The sequence below is a fragment of the Pan paniscus genome, chromosome 16 (assembly GCF_029289425.2).
Source record: "Pan paniscus chromosome 16, NHGRI_mPanPan1-v2.0_pri, whole genome shotgun sequence".
NCBI lineage: Eukaryota > Metazoa > Chordata > Mammalia > Primates > Hominidae > Pan > Pan paniscus.
In genome coordinates, this window is record NC_073265.2 from 65,115,057 (window position 1) to 65,135,749 (window position 20,693).

The 20,693-nt window shown below is 39.1% G+C and overlaps 2 protein-coding genes across 3 annotated transcripts in view; one reads left to right on the forward strand and one right to left on the reverse strand.

Annotated features, from left to right (window-relative positions):
• Positions 1–17,322, forward strand: part of FBXO22 (F-box protein 22) — a 30,270-nt gene extending 12,948 nt beyond the window's left edge. The window contains exons 5-7 of the mRNA XM_003818968.5: positions 430–594; positions 13,094–13,259; positions 15,898–17,322. Of these exons, the coding sequence (XP_003819016.1) occupies positions 430–594; positions 13,094–13,259; positions 15,898–16,315 (749 nt within the window). The 3' untranslated portion in view covers positions 16,316–17,322. The remainder of the gene's footprint in view (positions 1–429; positions 595–13,093; positions 13,260–15,897) is intronic.
• A 1,099-nt stretch (positions 17,323–18,421) lies between these two features.
• NRG4 (neuregulin 4) overlaps positions 18,422–20,693 on the reverse strand; it is a 123,504-nt gene continuing 121,232 nt past the window's right edge. Inside the window, exon 9 of one of the 2 annotated variants that reach the window (XM_034939196.3) lies at positions 18,422–19,229. In XM_034939196.3, coding sequence (XP_034795087.1) covers positions 19,189–19,229 — 41 coding nt within the window. In that variant the 3' untranslated portion in view covers positions 18,422–19,188. The remainder of the gene's footprint in view (positions 19,230–20,693) is intronic. The other variant, XM_055098563.2, reaches the window with a different exon arrangement.

Below are 20,693 nucleotides of genomic sequence, written 5' to 3' on the forward strand. Positions count from 1 at the left end.
TTATGTGATAAAATACTTGGGTATATATATACTTTATATAATTGTCAAATATTTTTAGGGTAAACTTTTAAAAATTGGAATTGCTGTGAAAGTGTATTTACTACCCCCCCAACTTTTTAATTTGAAAAATATAGAGAAGTTGAAAGAATAATAGAATAGCATGATAAATACCCATATACCCTTTATCTAGTTTAGCAGTTGAAAAAATTTCGCAACATTTATTTTTTCTCACTTTGCTTATAAAAAATTTCTTTCTGAACCATTTGAAAGTTAAATGGCAAACATCATGACACTACACCCTAAAACTGTCAAAGCTGAAAAACTTTTACTCAGATAGTGGCTTGTTAGCTTGATGATTATCTTAGTGACCTAAACTGTTATCTAGTTTTTACTGACTCTATTGGTGAAACTGTTTAACTTTTTCTCTAGTGACTCCAATGGGATCAGGTAGCAATCGACCTCAGGAAATAGAAATTGGAGAATCTGGTTTTGCTTTATTATTCCCTCAAATCGAAGGAATAAAAATACAACCCTTTCATTTTATTAAGGATCCAAAGAATTTAACATTAGAAAGACATCAACTCACTGAAGTAGGTAAGTTACTTTTATTTATCATTAACTGCTCATTTTATTGATTAATTTTGTTTTCTTTTTTAATTCTGGCTAGTTGGTGGATATTAGGTTCCTTTGGGAGAATCTGAATTAAGTACACCTGTCACTGGAGATGTGGCTAATTCAAACAGGTGATTCACAGAGGCCAGTGTGATACATGTTTGGTAGAATTGATTTACTTTTTAAATTATTTTACTTGCATTAAAGCCCAAGAGAACCAGAGATGAAAATTTTTTCATAAATACTCTGTTGATGATAAACTTGTTTGTATTTAATTCTGAATTTTAAGGAATTCTTGCTCTAATAGTTTATTTCATTTTGCTCTATTTTTGTTTTGTTAACCTTTTTTTTTTTATTCTAGTAACAAGCATTTTAGAAGTTTTTAGAAGACGCGGGTTAGTTCTTTGTGAACTAATTAGAAAGATGGGAACAAGTAGAGTGACCCTGATGAGTCTTAGGAAAGGTATGAGTTAAGGCAAGTCTATCAAGCAAGGGGTATGCTGGGAAACATCCTGCAGGTAGTGTGGATGGAGCCCTGAAGTGAATTTGAAGAGGTAAAGGGTTGGCTTAATGTCTAAGCTTGGATAGGAAAGCTTAACTTAATATAGTAAACAACAAACGAATTACTCAAGGAAAGCAGCGTTTAGCCTTTTATCTACATCTGCAGATGGACTGATTGAATTCACTTCATTCATTAAAAATCACTGTTGGCATAAAAACTATTCAGTGGTAACACCTCATTTTTGCATAGATCAGCCAGCCTGTAGAGATAAACCTCTGTTATTTGAAATGGGACTTAAACCAGCAGGAGTAAAAAATTGTGTAGCAGCAAAGGTAAAATTTGTTTTACTGATGAGGAAAAAAAGGGGGTATACACATTGAGACTAGTTTTTACAACTATCCCTGACAATGTGGAAAAAAAAAAAAACTTGCAAGTTATTGGTGGATGGGAGGGGAAGCACAGAACAAGAGGCATTAGCAGCAAAGACTCAGCCGGGAACCTCGTAATAATGTGGAAGAGGGTGGTCAGGTCAAAGTAGATGGTGGAAAGTCTCAACAGCCAGCTCTGGTGTGACACAGGGTAGTGTAGCTATTAAGAATGCTGACTTAGAAATGAAATCAGTATGTTGAAGAGATATCTGCACTCCCATGTTTATTGCAGCACTGTTCACAATAGCTAGGATATGGAATTAACCTAAGTGTCCATTAGCTGATGGTGGATAAAGAAAATGTGGTATATATACATAATGAAATACTCTTCAGCCATAAAGGACATCCTGTCATTTGCACCAGCATGGATGAACCTGGAGGATGTTAAGTGAAATAAGCCAGGCCCAGAAAGACAAATAGTGCATGATCTCACTCATGTGTGGAATCTAAAAATGTTGCTCTCATAGAAATATAGAGTTGAATGGCAGGCACCAGGATCTGGGGTGGTTGGGAGGGGCTTTGGGGAGATGATGGTCAAAAGATACAAAATTCGTTTTGGAGGAATAAGTTCTTGAGGTCTGTTGTACAACATGGAGACTATAGTCAGTGACCATATATTCTTTTTTTTGTTTGTTTTGGAGACAGAGTCTCACTTTGTTGCCCAGGCTGGAGTGCGGTGGCATGATCTCAGCTCACTGCAACTTCTACTTCCTGGGTTCAAGGGTTCAAGTGATTGTCATGCCTCAGACTCCCGAGTAGCTGGGACTACATGCTGTGTGCACCACCATGCCTGGCTAATTTTTTTTGTCTTTTTATTAGAGATGGGGTTTTACCATGTTAGCCAGGGTGGTCTCAAACTCCTGGCCTCAAGTGATCCACCTGCCTCGGCCTCCCAAAGTGCTGGGATTACAGGTGTGAGCCATCGTGCCTGGCCCATATACTATATTCTTGAAGAATGCTAAGAGAGTGACTGTTAAGTGTTCTTACTACAAAAATGGTAACTGTTAGATAATGCATATATGAATTAGACTTAGCCCTTCCACAATGTATATATACTTCAAAACATGTTATACATTGATAAATACATACAATTTTATCTGTCAGTTAAAAAATAAATAGAAGGTAGTCAACCTTAAAAGATTGCAGGCTTGTAGCTACTCTAGTTCTGCTACTTTCTGGCTCTCCAGTTAGGGCAAGTTTTTCAATTTTTCTAAACCTCCATTTTCCTCATCTATAAAGTGGAAATAACTAACATTGAATTCACGGAATTGTGAAGATTAAATGAAATGACTTTCATAAAACGCTTAGCAACAGTAGATTGTAGCTAGATGCTAGTGTTGGCCTCCACCCTAGGCAGGCTTTACTATGTGTCACATGGGCCCTTCATCTGCGGTGTGGCCTTGTAGTTTGTGGGGGGAATAGTAGAGTTCTAAGTGTCCTTAGCTCATTCAGAAGCCACATGCCAGAGGAGCATACATGTGTCTGGGCTTGAACTGACAATTAACGATGGCCAATGTTTATGGAGGTACTGTATGCCAGATACTGTGCTGCGCAGCACTTCTAATCTTCACCACAGCTTTGCCAGACAGAATTCTTTATGGAATATTTTTGATGAGGAAACTGAACTTTAATGGCAGTAGAGAGTTAAGGCTCTTAGGGTATGTAAATAGCAGAGTTAGCAGAAATGTTAAAGCTATTCTAAATTAAGGATGCCAAACTTCCTTTGGGAAAAGGTCAGATAGTGCCTTTAAAACTGACCCATTGTTAAGTGTAAAGGCAAAATGAATTTTAGGAGCAAATGTGGCTATGTGCTGAGCTTATGTGATTTTGTAGTAACATAATGAGACTTGATATTGGTAGGCTAGCTGGAGCTAACAAAGTTCAGCAAACTAGGTCTTTTTCAGAGTTGGTCAGGTGGTTAGCAAATAGTAGGTCTGAAACTCAAAGGAATGACTGTGGTCAGACATGTTGGTTTGAGAACCATTTGTGTGTTGCCTGGCAGTCTGCCTGTAAAAGCATCAAGTGTCATTGAAGGCCTTGGAGTAAGCCAGTCCAGGGCAACATAGCCCAGATTCTGGGAAGATTTATGGCAGCAAATTTAGTACAAGGAAGGAAGAAGATGATCAATGTGTTGATGTTGACGAGATGACTATCTATATTCAATTGGCTCATAACGTAGAACTCCTACATTAATTTTATTCAGGCTGGTATGGTGGCTCATGCCTGTAATTTCAGTACTTTGGGAAGCTGAGGTGGGAGGATCGCTTGAGCCCAGGAGTTCGAGACCAGCCTGGACAATATAGTGAGACCTCACCTCTACAAAAAAACTAAAAAACTAGCCAAGCATGGTGGCACGCACCTGTAGTCCCAGCTACTTAGGAGGCTGAGGTGGGAGGATTGCTTGAGCCCAAGAGGCGGAGGTTGCCGTGAGCTGAAGTCACGCCACTCTACTGCAGCCTGGGTGACAGAGTGAGACCCTGTCTCAAAAATAAATAAATAAATAAAAATTTATTCAGCATGTTAAAGGTGTCATAACTGGATGTAGATTCTGTCTCAGTGACATTCCAGAAAAGGTATGAAGAATACATATACAGTCATGTGTTGCTTAATGACGGGGATGAGTTCTGAGAAATGCATCTTTAGGCAATGTTGTTGTTGTGCGAATGTCATAGTACTTACACAGACCTAGATGTTACAGCCTACTATATGTGTAGGCTATACAGTGTTGCCTATTGCCCCTAGACTACAAACATGGACAGCATGTTACTGTACTGAATACTGTAGGCAGTTGTAACACAATGGTAAGTATTGGTGTATCTGAACATATCTAAACATTAAAAAGGTACAGTAAAAACATAGTATGAAAGACAGTATACCTCTATAGGGCACTTAACATGAATGGGACTTGCAAGACTAGAAGTTGGTGTGGGGTGAGTCAGTGAGTGGTGAGTGAATGTGAAGGCCTAGCCCTGTATACTACTATATAGTTTATAAACACTGTATGCTTAGGCTACATTAAATTAATTGAAACATTTTTGTTTGGCCGGGCACAGTGGCTCATGCCTGTAATCCCAGCAGTTTGGGAGGTCCGAGGTAGGTGGATCCCTTGCGGTCAGGAATTTGAGACCAGCCTGGTCAACATGGTGAAACCCCATCTCTACTAAAAATACAAAAATTAAATGGGCATAGTGGTGTGCGCCTGTAGTCCCAGCTACTGTAGGCTGAGGCAGGAGAATCGCTTAAACCTGGGAGGCAGAGGTTGTAGTAAGCCAAGATTACACCACTGCACTCCAGCCTGGGCGACAGCGAGACTCTATCTCAAAAAAATAAAATAAAATAAAATAAAATTGTTCTTTAATAATAAATTAACTTTAGCTAGACAAAAAAAATTTCCATTTATATCCTTATTCTGTAAGCTTTCCTCCACCTTTAATTTTTTTTTTTTTAACTTTTTAAGCTTTTTGTTAAAAACTAAAACACAGTCACACACATTAGCCTAGGCCTATACAGAGTCAAGATAATATCACTGTCTTCCACCTCCACATCTCGTCCCACTGGAAGGTCTTCAGGGCAGTAATACATGTGGAGCTGTCATTTCCTATGACAACAGTGCCTCCTTCTGGAATACCTCCTGAAGGACCTGCCTGAGGCTGTTTTACAGTTAACTTTTTTTTTTTTTGAATAAGTAGGAGGGGTAACCTCTAAAATTACAATTAAAAGTATAGGATAGTAAATCATAAGCCAGTAACATAGTCATTCATTGTCATTGTCAAGTATGCATTGTACATGATTGTATGTGCTATACTTTTATACGACTGGCACTGCAATAGGCTTGTTTACAACAGCATCACCACAGACATTTGAGTAATGCGTTGTGCTACACATTAGGCAGTAGGAATTTTGTAGCTCTGTTAATCTTCTGGCACCACTGTTGCATATGCTTACTGTGCGTGTCACCACGCCTGGCTGTCCTTGACCAAAGTGTTATGTGGTGCTTGACTGCATAATCATAACCCAAGTGAGTATGTGAGGTGTTCTATGAGAGCAGAATGGGTAGATTGCTGTAGGGGTTCTGCCAGTGGGAGGGATCAAGGAGGCTTCCAGAAGCAGGTGGTATTTAAGCCCTTGAAGGATGGGAAGCATATGAGAGATATGGATGAGTAATATCACTGGCTGAAGGAACACAGAAACACAGGCACAGAGCCAGGAAATCCCAGAGCATGTTGGAGAAATAGTAATCATTTTGCAAGCAAAGGTTATGTGCAGGGAAGTCATGGGAGCAAAGGGTGGGGCGCATTCAGGCCAGGCTAAAGAGTCTGGGCTTAGCTCCTGTACACAGTAAATGGTAGCTGTTACTCAGATGTCATCGAGCAGAGGTGAATGTGGCCCTCCTGTGTGGGGAGACACTGGAAGCGGGAGACCACTTTAGAGTCCAGGCAAGAAATAACACTAGGGCATGAGGACTAGGGAATGAATTGGAGGAAATGAACAAATGATTAGATGTGAAAGAGAAGGGAAGCCTCAGTAATTACTTTTGAGTTTTGATCCTAGGAGACAGGGGTGATGGTGGTGCAGAGACCAGAAATAGGAACACTGGGACAGGAGGAGCGGGATTGGGAGAAGAAATTGGGAAAAATCAAACCCCATTAGAGAGGCTTGTTTTGGCTGTTGATTCAGTGCTGCTGCTAAAGGTCATATGGCCAAACCTTTTGTGTGCTGCCTTTTTTGTCCAGAGAGGTGACATAACTGTTTCCTGGGCAGTACTCTGTCCTCTGTCCACCTGAGCATCCTGGGAATCTTTGATGAGGCCCTGATATGTGGCACTGGTTGAAGCTAGGACCCTAGTTTTGTCAGTTTATAAGAGCCAAAATCTTGAGCAGCAGAAACCCTTTTGTGATAAAATTGCTATATTTGTTAGATCATATTTGCATTATAGTGCCAAGTATAGGAATGAGAAAACTGGAAGGAAAAACAACCCCAGAATTATTGTGCTCTGTGAAGCTTTCTTATAGGTGTCCTTTCCTGAGCTGCTTGATGTCAGCAGTTTTGGCTTATTCCAAGGCATCATTTTCTTCTGGAAATTGAAGCTTTGCCCAGCTTAAAATGGCCATCTTCATTCTTTCACTTGCTATCTTGTGTCCTAATTTTAGGTAGAGTTGGCCTTCCATATCCATGGGTTCTGCATTCATGGATTCAGCTAACCACAGATCAAAAATATTTGAGGGAAGTGCAGCAAGAAGCCAGGTTTCTAAACACAGGAGTGGCATAATTTGATAATCTTTTCAAAATACCACTCTTGCTATGATGTGGTGATCATTTTGGAGTACAAGAGTGGATGCAGGATTAGCTTGATTTAGCCATTCAGTAGTGTAAATATATTTCAAAACACCATGTTGAACATGATAAATATATGCCTTTAAAATTTTTCAGTTAAAATAATTTTTTTTAAAAAGTAGATGCTTGAGACACAGACTGTTGTAGTGGTTAAGGAAAGAGGAGATGGCAGCTTGGAGCAGGGCAGTGGTGAGTGGAGTTGAAGAGAAGTGAATGGATTCAAGATGAAGTTTGGGGCTGAATGGACAGGATGTGGTGACTGATGAGATGTTGGGTGTTGAGAATGAGGGAGGTGACAGCGATGTCATGCGGGTGTGTGGCCAGCGCAGCTGTATAGTACCATTGACTAAGGTGAAGAAGACTTGAAGGTGCGGGTTGGAGGATCAGATTATCAGTTCTGTTTTGGACATGTTTGGAATTTGAGATGGAGATATTGATTATAGACAGTTGGATATGTTGGCCTGGAGCTCTAGAGAATGGTCTAGAGGAAAGATATTAATTTGGGAATCATCAGGTAATTAATGGTGATTGAAGCAAAAGGGACTGGCTTCAGTGATTTGAGGAGGAGGGCCGGGGAGGAGGCTCAGTAGTGCATGTTGATTGTCCAGGGTTGGTACTGCTGTAATATTATTTTGACATCCCTCCCTTCTGCTAATGCAAAGGCTTTATTGAGACTACTCAGTAAGGATCTCCTTGAGCCATTTCTTAGCTTTTGTTTTAAACACTTCATTTGTATAGTCTTCCATGGGATGTCAACATAAAAATAAAGCAGGTAAAAGCAGAGCCTCTAGGTTGAAGGGTGAAGGGAGCATGTTAGGCCTTGAACTGAGGTTGCTTATTCTCCACCTACACTGGAGGCATCTTTGGAACGCTTTGCCCACCAAAGCACAGTCTGAAAGCCCCAGCTGCAACAGAGGAGGGGAGAGAAGCTTCCCTCCCTGGCAGTGCTCATGCACTTCTTCCTCTAAACCTTCATGTAATCCAGGGAGGGGGCTCTAGACTCAGAGCAGTGCCTGGCAGCTCTACCTGTCTGTACCACAGACAGGAGAGCTTGAGAAAGCAGCCCTAGCACTGCCGAGCGTTGGCAAGATGGACTTCAGCTTGAGAGCCAGAGCCTCTTTGCTCCTTTGAGAATGCTTGAGGTGGTTAGTTATATAGCAAACAGTTGACTCACACCTGGGATCCTCCCTCTCTTTTCCTTTTACAAATATCCTTCTGACTTTCTTCTAGGTGAAGCACAAACCTGTAACATTGCCTTTTGGGGCACAGTGATTTTCTGGATTTCAGTTTTATTTGCGGAGAGTCCCATTAGAAAAGCTTTCCTATTGATTTTTACATTTTAGGGTCAAGAGAGGAAGTTCTGAAGAATTCAGTTGCCTTTGCTCTTTGAAGGAGAGGATTGGAAGTGTCCTGTGTTTTCCATAGCTCAGTAGGCACAGTTCTTTCTGGCAGCCAGTTCTGGGGTGTATATTTAATTTTACTTTGGTCTGGTCTGATTTAGCTTCTGTAATATGGATATAATTTGCATGTTAAATGTGAATTTTGGAAGTATTGAATCCTCACAGACTTTTTAGGAGTAAAACAGTACGTAACAGGTTGTTACAGGCATTAAATAAGTTAATTTCTATAATGTACTTAGAACAGTGCTCTGTACTAGTGTTTGTTGTGAGATTGGTGATCTGGTGATCTAGCTTGTAGATTGTTCAGATTCTTTCTGCTCCCTGCTTTTTGATCCTTTAACTACTCGTCTTGAATTCTGCCAGCCACCAAGAGGGGTAAAAATAGAACTTTAATGACTTGTCAGATTCCAAAAAAGTGTGAAGAAGAACAGAGTTTTAAAATTATCTGAGGACATCATAGAGAGTCTTGAGGGGTCATAGGCAGTACCAGATGTGAAGCAGAGAGAATCAGTGCTGAAGCTCAAGGGATTGAACTTGTTCTGCCTTCGAAGTTGCCCAGCCCTTGAGAAAGCAGAAGTGACAGGAAGCTAGTGTTAAAAAAAAAAAAAAAGCGATGCTGACATCTATTCAAGACAATGAGGCAGACTTTATTTGGGAGACCACTGTGATGGGGTTTTGCACTACGGGAGAGAGATCAGGCTCAACTCCAAATGCACCAACCACAAATGGGGATTTATAGCCAAGGAGGAGGGTGGGGGCTTGGTGGATGAAAAATTCCTAAGAGGATGGGGTAATTCTTTGCTAAATTTACCTAACAAGATTATTACTGGAAAGAACAGTTTCATACTATTCCAAAACCAAAGACATCTCTTGGTGGACAACTGCAGTAGTTAACTTGATTATAGTTGCCAATCCTACATGGCAGGTCAGTTTATCCTGTTACCTAAGGTTACATTTTGTAACCAGCTTATCATCTTGAAAGGTTCACCAGGAGGTTACACTGTTTAAAGTGCCTTATAAATACTTTTCTGGAATTGTTTTTAATGGCTGTGGTAAGCTCCTGCTAATGTATCAACTTTTGGAAAATTCTAGAATAAAATCTGTAGTCAGATTCTATGGCGGGTAGCCCAGAACATTGGGTTCTTGATGAACCTTTACCTATGAACTGGGGGGAACCCAGAACCTTTCAGGAAAACTTGGCATTGCTCCTTATTCTTCCCTCATATTTTAGGCCTTTGAATTTTCAGTGTCAAGGAGTTGGAGTTGTGTACCTTCCATCTGTTATTTACCGGTAGCACCAGGTAGTCTGTTGGTTAAATACAGAGCCATCTGCTCTATCAGGCAGCCAGCCTTGGCTAAGGTGGGTTTGTTCTTTAAGTTGGGGTAGGGGAAAGTGATTCTACTTTCTAGGGTTGTGTATTAGGAGGGGGAAGTGTTCCATTAGCTGAGAACCAACCCACTAGAGAAGATGTTGAAAGAACACCACTGGAGAAGATGGTGTTAACTGGAATGTGTGACTGAGGCAAGAATCTCAATCATTCGAGGTTTACTGAGCCAGAGGTTGAGGGCGTATCCGGGAAAAACACTAGTCACAAACGAGTGGCTGTGTACTCTGAAGAGGTTTTCAATACATGTTTTTAAAGGAGAGCAGGAAGGATGGGGAAGGATAGGCGTGAGGTGAATGGTTACATTCCTGTGAGACTTTAGTTAGTGCTCAGTAAATCTACACTTTACATAAGATAAGGTGAACCTTTTGAAGAAAGGAAGAACCATTTATGCAGATGTCTCAGAGTAGGTGGGTGAATTACTGATCTCTTGTTTTTGTGCAGCATCTGGGAAGATAAGCTTGTAATGGACATTATCAGTGTGGAATTGAACAGATTACAGACCTAAAGTTACAATTGACATGTCCTTGTGTTATGGGAGGATGTACATCTTAAAGGTTTTGAGGCCAGCAAAGATTTTCCTTATGAATGATTTGTGGGAGCAGTCATCTGGAGATGCCTAAAGCCTTTTGCCTTTCCTGGTGGTGGGGAGGGGTGTGAGGCGGTAGGTCTGGCTAATGTATGATGCTCTGACACAGGGTTGTGAAGTAGCAATATTAATTTGGAGAGAGGATGGTGCTTCGCTTGACTCAGCCTCTAGGCTAAACTTTCCCTTTGGCATAAGGAGTTTGGAGGTCCTGAGATTTTTAAAAAATTTTCCTTTACATTGGGTATGTGTTTGTTAAATGAATGGGAGTGGTTGCCTTTAGAATATTCAGGTAGGATGTTTAGTGGACATTGTAAAAGAGCATCTAGAGCTTAGAAAACAGTAGGAAAGGTTGAGATTTAGAAGTCATGAGGTTTCTAAAAGCTAAAGCCCTGAGTGTCAGGAGATGTGGGTTTTAATGTAGAGTCTGTCATTATATTGTCCTGGGGTAGTAGTCACTTCTCTGGCATTGGCAGTCCTTGTTTGTAAAATAAAACTCTAGACTTGATCTCACAGGCCTCTCCCAACTCTGAAACTTTGTTCTAAAGAAGAAAATGTATTCTCTCAAAATTTCGTGGGCTAGTCTATAAGGGAAAAAAGACGCTTTAGCAATGGTTTGGGGTATATGATGTCATGAAAGTAATATTCTTTTTACTGTCCAAGTCAGTAATTTACTGTGTAGAGGATTGGAAATGGACCAGAGGCAGTTTCCCAGAATAGGTCATTATTTGGTGTTAGTAATTGGTCATTCACGCATCTGCATACCCTTTGTTTCCTTAAGTAACTCTCCTTTCTGGTAACCACCTTAGGTTTGTCAAGGTGGAAGTCATGTGGTCAAATCAAATGGAAACACAAGTGTGTTAGGTATTAGATTCATTTTCCTGTCCCCAAAGCACCCCTGTTTGGTAATGCTGGCAGAAGACATACATGTGGCCAAAAATCATAGGAAAAAAAGCTCCACATCACTGATCATTAGAGAAATGCAAATCAAAACCACAATGAGATTGTATCCCATACTAGGCAGAATGGCTATTAAAAAGTCAAAAAATAACAGATGCTGGCAAGTTTGTGGAGAAAAAGGAACACTTATACACTGTCGGTGGGAGTGTAAATTAGTTCAGCCATTGTGGAAGATAGTGTGGTGATTCCTCAAAGACCTAAAGACAGAAATACCATTTGACCCAGCAGTCCTATTACTGGGTATATATTCAAAGGAATATAAATTATTCTGTTATAAAGACACATGCACATGTATGTTCATTGCAGCACTATTCACAGTAGCAAAGACATGGAATCAACCTGAATGCCCATCAGTGATAAACTGGATAAAGAAAATGTGGTACATATACACCATGGAATACTATGCAGCCATAAAAAAGAATGAGATCACGTCCTTTGCAGGGACATGAATGGAGCTGGAGGCCATTATCATTAGCAAACTAACACAGAAACAGAAAACTAAATACTGCATGTTCTCATTTGTAAGTGGGAGCTAAATGATGAGAATACATCGACGCAAAGAGGGGCACAACAGACACTGGGGCCTACCAGAGGGTGGAGGGTGTGAGGAAGGAGAGGATCAGGAAAAATAACTAATGGAGAATGGGCTTATTACCTGGGTGATGAAATAATCTGCACAACAAACCCCCATGACACACGTTTGCCTGTGGAACAAACCTGAACATGTATCCCTGAACTTAAAAAAAAAATCAAATTGATAGTCTATAAACAAGCTGCCAGAGGCTCCAGTGAAACCTGGGAGCTGTGGGCAGAGCAAGTAGGCTGTCTCTGTTACACTCTGCCGCCTCCTAGTGGTAGCAGCTTTTAGTTCCTGTGTCACAGAATTGAACATTTTCCTGCTTTGCAAGGAACTTTCAAAGGCTAATTCGCCTTTACTCTCACCTGCTTCCGTGGAGGAGGTGAATAAAGCCTGTATTTCAGTGATGTAGTAGTTTCTTAGGCTGCTGTAACAAAGTACCCTAAATTTGGTGACATAAAACGAGAAATTTATTCTGCACAGTTCAGGAGGCCAGAAGTCTGAAATTGAGATGGCAGTAGGGGTAGTGCTACCTTGGGAGGCTGTAGGGGAGAGTCTGTTCTTTTTCTCTTCCTGCCGCTCCAGTTTCTGCTTCTGTGGTCACACTGCCTTTTCTTCTCTGTCTCTCCTTTGTATATCTTTCATTATGAGGACACTGTCATTGGATTTAGAGCCCACCTGGATAGACCAGATGATTTAATCTTAAGATCCTTACTAACATAGCGAGACCCCATCTCTACCAAAAAAAAACAATTAATTTAAAAAAGATCCTTTTTCCAAATAAGCTCACATGTATAGGCTCCAGAGGTTTGATGTGGATATACCTTTGGCATGGGCAGGGGGCACTGTTCACCACACTATAAGTGGTTAGCGCCTTTTCTCTCCTTTAAAAAATAAAAAATCTGTAAATTCTCACTGCTGCTAGCACAGCTCTGTGTAAACCAGTGTTTTTTTTTTTTGTTCCCTACTGAGAGCCAGCTTGCACCTTGGTCTACCAAGGGTTGCTGCTCAGTACATAGCTGCTTCGTTATTTGTGTTGATTGCATTATTTATTAACACAAATAGCCATTTAGTTTTTTTAATAGAAAAAATAATTAAGATTTTGCATAATGTTTGTAAAAAATGGAAAACTTGATACAGAGATCGAAGAGGATATAAAATAAGATAAAAAAATGGAAAATTTGATAGCTTAAGCCACTAAATTGCCCTTAAGGAGGAGTGCAAGTCAGTAACATTTAATTTTGCAGCATGTATAAAATAATTTCTGTTTTAAGGCTGTCTTTAACTGTTGCTCTTCATTTCTCTGCAGGTCTTTTAGATAACCCTGAACTTCGTGTGGTCCTTGTCTTTGGTTATAATTGCTGTAAGGTGGGAGCCAGTAATTATCTGCAGCAAGTAGTCAGCACTTTCAGTGATATGAATATCATCTTGGCTGGAGGCCAGGTGGACAACCTGTCATCACTGACTTCTGAAAAGTATGTCTTGTGTGCTTCTGATTTCGTCTGTGAATGAAGGGAAATGGTCTCAGGTTTTGTCACTTTGGGGTTAACAATTTAAAAAACATGTTTAAAGAATTATTAAGATAATAGTTCATTCCATTTTGTAGTAGACATTGGCTAAGGGGCTTACTGAACATAATTCTGCTTACAGTTGAATAATTACATTTTTATATATATTGTCCTTCAAGAACTTCCTTGAGTCACATTCTCCTTAAAATTTGACATTGCCTGTTGATCTTTCCTTTGACAGATGTGGTACTCTGTGTGACCTCAATGTGTCACCTCCTTTCTAGTTTCCTCCTTTAAAGGAAACACATGGTTAGAGTGTATCTTTATGGCAAAACTTCTCAGAGCTTCTAATATGCCCAGTGCTGTGGAAATCTGGAAGGAGAATAGCATTACCTGTGACAGTTCCCAAATCTGTTTGGTCACAAAACTTTTTTCCACGGAATGTCTTGCAAGTCGTACTGGTTTTTGGAAATTCTGTATTAGATCTTTTGAAAGGCTTTTTCAAGCTTAAAAATTGTGGATCTTTTTTGTTACTAAGGCTTTTGCTTTCAAAGATAAAAATATTTGCTCTTCTGTCTTGGGAGCCATTACTTCCTTTCCATCTTGAATGAAAATACATATCATTTTGAGTTTGAAACAATTAGGTGGACATAAATATCATTTGTTTCCAGCAGGAAAATCAGACCCTACCCCACCCTCAATGCTTGTAAACACTATTTGTTTCCCACTGTGTTTAATATTTGCATCCTAGAGTGGTGACATGGGGACAGACTGTTGCAGATCAGTATCTATAAGAATAATGTAAGTCATCCTAGTTATAGTCTCTCTTCTGGTAGTCTCTATGAGCTAGATCTGGGAAAATAGCTAAAGTTGAGGTCCCTGGACTGCCAGGGAGGAGGAAGAGAGGAAGGCCAAGTACGTTGAATCCCAGGCAGGATATCAAACACTGGATTTTGTGCATACGTACACTGAATTCTTGGTGGCTATCTAAGTTATTTCCCCTCTTGCCTAGTTTTTCCTGTGTCTTTGCTATTAACTTAAATTGTGTACTGATAGGGCAATGGTGATTCAACATACAGTTTACCTTTGAAATGCAGATACCTCACTCAGACTTATAACATCTGAGGCGCTAGCTTGTTAGTGTAGCTATTTGTATATCATCTACTTTTTATACCTAATACGAGAAACACCCCCCACCCCAATCATTACTCTTCACATGACCCATTAATTTTAATGTGGTCCTCATACTCTGTCAGCGGTTAAGAGAAACCATTGAGTAAATGAGGGCTCCATTTTAATAAAGTCCAGATAACCCAACTGACCCAGTGCCCCAAAAGGAAGGTGTATAATTCTTTGAGGCAAGATTGACAATGTATATTAACAATTCTGTACCAAAGAGGAAATGTGATAAAGTTTTAAGAGCAGCAGAGGACTTCAGAAGACGGATTTTGCCCCTCACAAACTTGTTTTACTACTAGCTAGCCGTATTACTTTAGTAACCTTTTTGCGTCTTAGTTTCTCACTAATCCAGTGACTCTTGCCCATTTTATAGATTCAGATGTTGGAAGCATGATACAATACTTGTTTATCCCCTAGTGGATCTTCACTATATTATGCTTTATAACTTTTATCAATGTTGTATTTTCTTTTGTAAGGATAAGATATTTCATTTTTAAAAAAAAACAGGCAAATATAAACAAAAACAAAGCATGAGTTTTTACCATCAAATTAAGCTGAACTCTAGACTCAAAGCAATAAACAAGACAAAAAAATAACATAATCATATTTTCTAGTGGACTAGACATAAAGCTATAACTTCTAGAGGTAATAGGTTTTTAAAATTATCCTCTGAGTGCAGTGGCTCATGCCTGTAATCCCAGAACTTTGGGAGGCTGAGGCCGGAGGATTGCTTGAGCCCAGGAGTTTGAGACCAGTCTGAGCAACATAGTGAGACCCTATCTCTACAAAATGTTTACAAATTAGCCAGGTGTGGTGGCATGTATCTGTAGCCCCAGCTACTTGAGAGACTCAGGCAGGAGGATTGCTTTATCCCACAAGTTTGAGGCTGCAGTGAGCTATGATTGTGCCACTGCACTTCAGCCTAGCTAACAGAGAACCCTATCTCTAAAAAAATAAAATCACCCTCCATTATTATATTTTTAATATACGTCTTTCAGAATTTGACAGCTGAAGTGGGGGGGAAGAGATGTTAATGTAAACAATAGCAGAAGGCTTCGTTTAGTGGATATCTTTGTGTATATTAATAAAATTATAACATTCCTTTTAAGGAAGTCAGAAAGGTAAGGAAACTGTACCTTCTAATAACCGGATATGGGTTTCAGAAATCGTTATGGATGTGCATTGCCCCTTTGTATTTGTGACTGAAAAAAATGGTGGCTTCTCTTGATCTGCCTTGTGCATTTTTTATGTATTAATTTTAAGTTTGATTTTTGACCCTATTTTACTCACCTATGAGGGTGAGCCTCAGATTAACCATAGGCTGCTAAAGGCAGCAGCCTCCCGTCAGTGAATCAGGAGGATTTTGCTTCTATACTTAAAAATTTTAATGTTTCATGAGATATTGCCACTTTTCTAAATTTTCCAGGAACCCTCTGGATATTGATGCCTCGGGTGTGGTTGGACTGTCATTTAGTGGACACCGAATCCAGAGTGCCACTGTGCTCCTCAACGAGGACGTCAGTGATGAGAAGACTGCTGAGGCTGCGATGCAGCGCCTCAAAGCGGCCAACATTCCAGAGCATAACACCATTGGCTTCATGTTTGCATGCGTTGGCAGGGGCTTTCAGTACTACAGAGCCAAGGGGAATGTTGAGGCTGATGCATTTAGAAAGTTTTTTCCTAGTGTTCCCTTATTCGGCTTCTTTGGAAATGGAGAAATTGGATGTGATCGGATAGTCACTGGGAACTTTATATTGAGGAAATGTAATGAGGTAAAAGATGATGATCTGTTTCATAGCTATACAACAATAATGGCACTCATACATCTGGGGTCATCTAAATAATAATTAAAGTGGCTTTCATAATATGTAACTTTTGGGTTCTGCCTTTTTCAGAAAATGGAAACTTGGGCCATGTGTATTTCAAACAAAAATAACTTTAGATACATCTTTTTTGTAGCTTTGATTGATGCTCTAAGATCACATGAGGGTAGTTTTTAATATATTAGATGAAGGACAACTTTGGACATAACACTGACTAGGAGTTGAGAGCTTTTGCATCAGGCAGAAGCAAACTGATTATAGTTGTGTTGCACCAGATCATGTAGCTGCTGTGTAACATGACCTTAAATAGTCTTCCTGCATAGGAAGAGCAAAAGGGTATTCATCAATAGGATATAGATTTAAGACATTCCCTGACTACCCCTTGCGTTGTTAGGTGATGTCTTTTAGCAGAATCATGAAGACCTTTTTTCTCCCTTAATAAAGGAGAAAAATATACTGATGGCTTGAGAAATTTTTCTCTGCCTTTCAGTTTTATGAATTTTTTCAGAAGTAACAATATTATTATTGACTTTTTACTTATTTGATAAAAATTAAAGAACTATTTTTGTTTTGGTCAGATAAATTGACAAGACTAATCAGTATTTTATTATAAGTAAAACATTTTTCTTCTTTCCTTAAAAATATTTTTTTTTCACCTAGGTCTAAATAGCTAACTAACTGGTAGACCAGAGTACTACATCATCTTAATTTGATTTTATACTAATAAAACATAGCGTGGAACTCATTCAGGTAATGTTTTGCATTTCATTGCTTTTGGATGAACAAAGGAAGTAAACTAATCCTTTATAAATGAAAACCCAGAATAGTTGGTATGTCAGCTAGTCATTCCTGTCATATTCCCAGTAGAATGATTTTCAAGTTTGAATTTCTGTACAAATATCTAAATAAGAGATGTGCAGAGAGCACCAATTTTCCTTCAATATCCATTCTTTACTTTTCACATAATGATAGAACCTTTGATTTTTCAACTGGGTATGCCTCCTAGAATAAAGACTACATTTCCCAGTCTCCTGTGCAGGTATGACTGTGTTCTGGACAATGGAATGTGAGGGGAAACGATTTTTTGTGTCCTTAAAATGGCATGACCATTTATTTGCCCCTTTCTCCATCCTGTTGCTTGGAATGTGGATCTGGTAGTGAGCCATCTTGGACCCTGAAGAGGAGGCAACACACCATTGTAGAAGAAAAACAACAGAAAGATCCTGGTCCCTGTACGACCTCATTGAAGAAACACCATAAGTGGCGTGGACTGTCCACCTCCAGACTGTTTTACAAGAGAGAAATTAGCATATTCCATCTAATACAGTATGATGTAACTAATGTTACTTTTGTAACAGTCAGTGGTTTGTTCTAACAGGACAGTAGAACACTTGCAAGGTAAGTAAAACCAAATGTATTAGCATTATTCCTGCTTTTCCTTTTTTGTCACTTTTATCCTTTTTTTAAAACTGAAAATATTTTTCTCTTGCTATTTATATATATATTTTTTTATATGTATGATAAAAATGCTTGGAAGAGTCCTTTAATTTATGGTTATTCTAAATCCTAGTTCCTGAGGCAAGTCCAAAGAAAAATTTGTCAAAACTTTTCATCTATGAATATTTATATTTAGCTCTTGCTATTTAGCTATTATCAAAATACCTCAAAATTTTAGTCCTTGAATGTGCTCATATAGCCCATAAGGCAAATATTTTTTAAACTTTATTGTCCCTGATATTAACCAGAATTAGTTGAATAGTAGAGGAAAAGGGATTTTTAAAACTGAAAATATGAACAAAATGAGCCTTAGAATTGAATGGATTATTTTAAACAAATTAATACTCATATAAAATGTTTTGCTGCTTCTCAAAGAGTCTGATACAGGGTAATTTCATACAATATTTGATGTTGTTAAAGCATTCCTTTTTATAGCTGAGCCTTTGGAGCTTGTTATGAACAGTAAAATCATTTAGTCACATGGTTGTAACCTTAGTGCAAAGTAAAAAGGGAAAAGTTGACCTAATAGAAACAATACTAGTATTGATAAGAACAAAAGTCATCCTCCCTGCCTCTCAGAGGCCCTGAAGTCCTGTGAGGAAGGGAAATAGTAATTTAACCAAAGTTAAATCTGTGTAACTCATTTATTACAATTTTGAAAGGCTTGTCTTAGAAGCATTAAAGGAGTATTAGCTAAAAACAAACTAAATTCCTAGAGATGACAATCATTGTAGTCCTCTGTGAAACTGAAAATGATCACATGAAAAAAAATGTGAGCATAAAAAAGAGAAGTAAAGGTGTACCATTAGCCTACATACTGAGCTGACGATCAGATCATAGAATACTTTATTTAATCAAGACATTTAAAAATACTTATTTCATCTACATACTTTCAAAGCAAAATAATTTCTGGGGCTAGTTTCCTTTGTATAAGGCTTAAGCAAGGAATATATTTCCATGCCCTTTGATCCAAGTAAAATCTAAGGAAGAGGGAAAGTAAACCTTGAAATTAAGACCTAGAAATAGATCCACCCTTGCAGACTGATAAAAGTGGGCAATCTAGTAGGCCAGTTCACATTACAGTTATCTCAGTTTTGCTTAAAGCAAACCCTAACCCTCAACCTACGAGGCCAGATAGCAAAGACGTGCAACTGGTTTATATTGCAAATTTAACAAAGTGAACATGCAAAGAATTACAATAGAAATAAACTTTTACGAATCTGAGAACTTTCTATGCAATCTGCAGAAATTTTTAAGAATATAAACATGCTTTTGTCATTTTATACCCAGTCTGGCCCAGGTTTGCACTGCCATAAATTCAGTTTTAATGGGAACAGAAGACTCCAGATCCTCTTGATGGGAAGAAATCATGAAATTTTAGATGATTGACTTGATTTTCATTTGTAGAAACTGGGTATGAGTTGGCTTAATGAAAATCCTAAAATAATAAAATAAGCATTAGTAATAATATCCTTGTTAAATGAACAAAGTGAATACGATATAAAGAACGTGGTACCAGAAAGTTACTTTAATATTGACCCTATGTAGGGAAGAATAATCAAATATTTGCAAAATATGTTATTTTTGTTTTATATATTTAACTTCTACCCTATGCCACAACTGAAGACAGGTTACAAGAACATGTGCTACTACAAAGTAGGAAACTGGCAGAAGCCAATAAGTATCACTTAATATTTTGGTATGGAAACTTTTTTTTTTTTTTTTGAGAGAGTTTCGCTCTTGTTGCCCAGGCTGGAGTATAATGGCACAATCTCGACTCATTGCAACCTCCACCTCCTGGGTTCAAGTGATTCTGCTGCCTCAGCCTCCCTAGTAGCTGGGATTACAGGCATGCGCCACCATGCCTGGCTAATTTTGTATTTTTAGTAGAGATGGGGTTTCTCTGTGTTGGTCAGGCTGGCCTCAGACTCCAACCTCAGGTGATCTGCCTGCCTCAGCCTCCCAAAGTGCTGGGATTACAGGCGTGAGCCACCGTGCCCAGCCGGAAACTTTCATTTCTTAAAACAGATTTATAAAAGTTTTTGCTATATAGTGACTGTTAGCCAGTAAAAACAGGGAAGATTGATTAATTTAGAAGACATTGAAAGAAAATATATTTATTAATGTTGCTTTTAAATGCAAATTATCAGATTGAGGAGAATTTTGAGACCATTGACATTTTTCTAATTATGACTAAAATTTAATCACTATACTTAATAAACATACTCTATTCAAGGTCTTGTAATAAAATTATAGGGAGGAATAAAACATAATTGACCCCAGCGACATCAGCAAAGTGGGTGGACTAGGAAGCTGCAAGCTTTTGTTTGCCTATCAAAACATTAAAAAAAAAAGAGGCCGGGCGTGGTGGCTCACGCCTGTAATTCCAGCACTTTGGGAGGCCGAGATGGGCAGATCACGAGGTCAGGAGATCGAGACCATCCTGGCTAACACAGTGAAACCCCATCTCTACTGAAAGTACAAAAAATTAGCTGGGCATGGTGGCGGGCACCTGTAGTCCTAGCTACTTGGGAGGCTGAGGCAGGAGAATGGTGTGAACCTGGGAGGTGGAGCTTGCAGTGAGCCGAGATCGTGCCACTGCACTCCAGCCTGGGCAATGGAGCAAGACTCTGTCTCAAAAAAAAAAAAAAAAAAAAAAAAAAGCAACTGTCTGAACGAACTTTGTTAGAGCTTTGGAAAACAGTCAAAGGTTTACAGCAACCAAAAGAATGCCCAATCATCTGCAGAATGGTAGGAAAATTTTGTGACTTTTTAGTGGCTCTTGCCCGAACCTCTCCCTACATTGTGGCAGTCTTAAAGCAGCAGAAGCCCAGTCCCCTCCCTTGAGCTGGAGAAAACATGCTAGACCTTTTTTGCAAATTACTGTGTACATTTTTTTCTA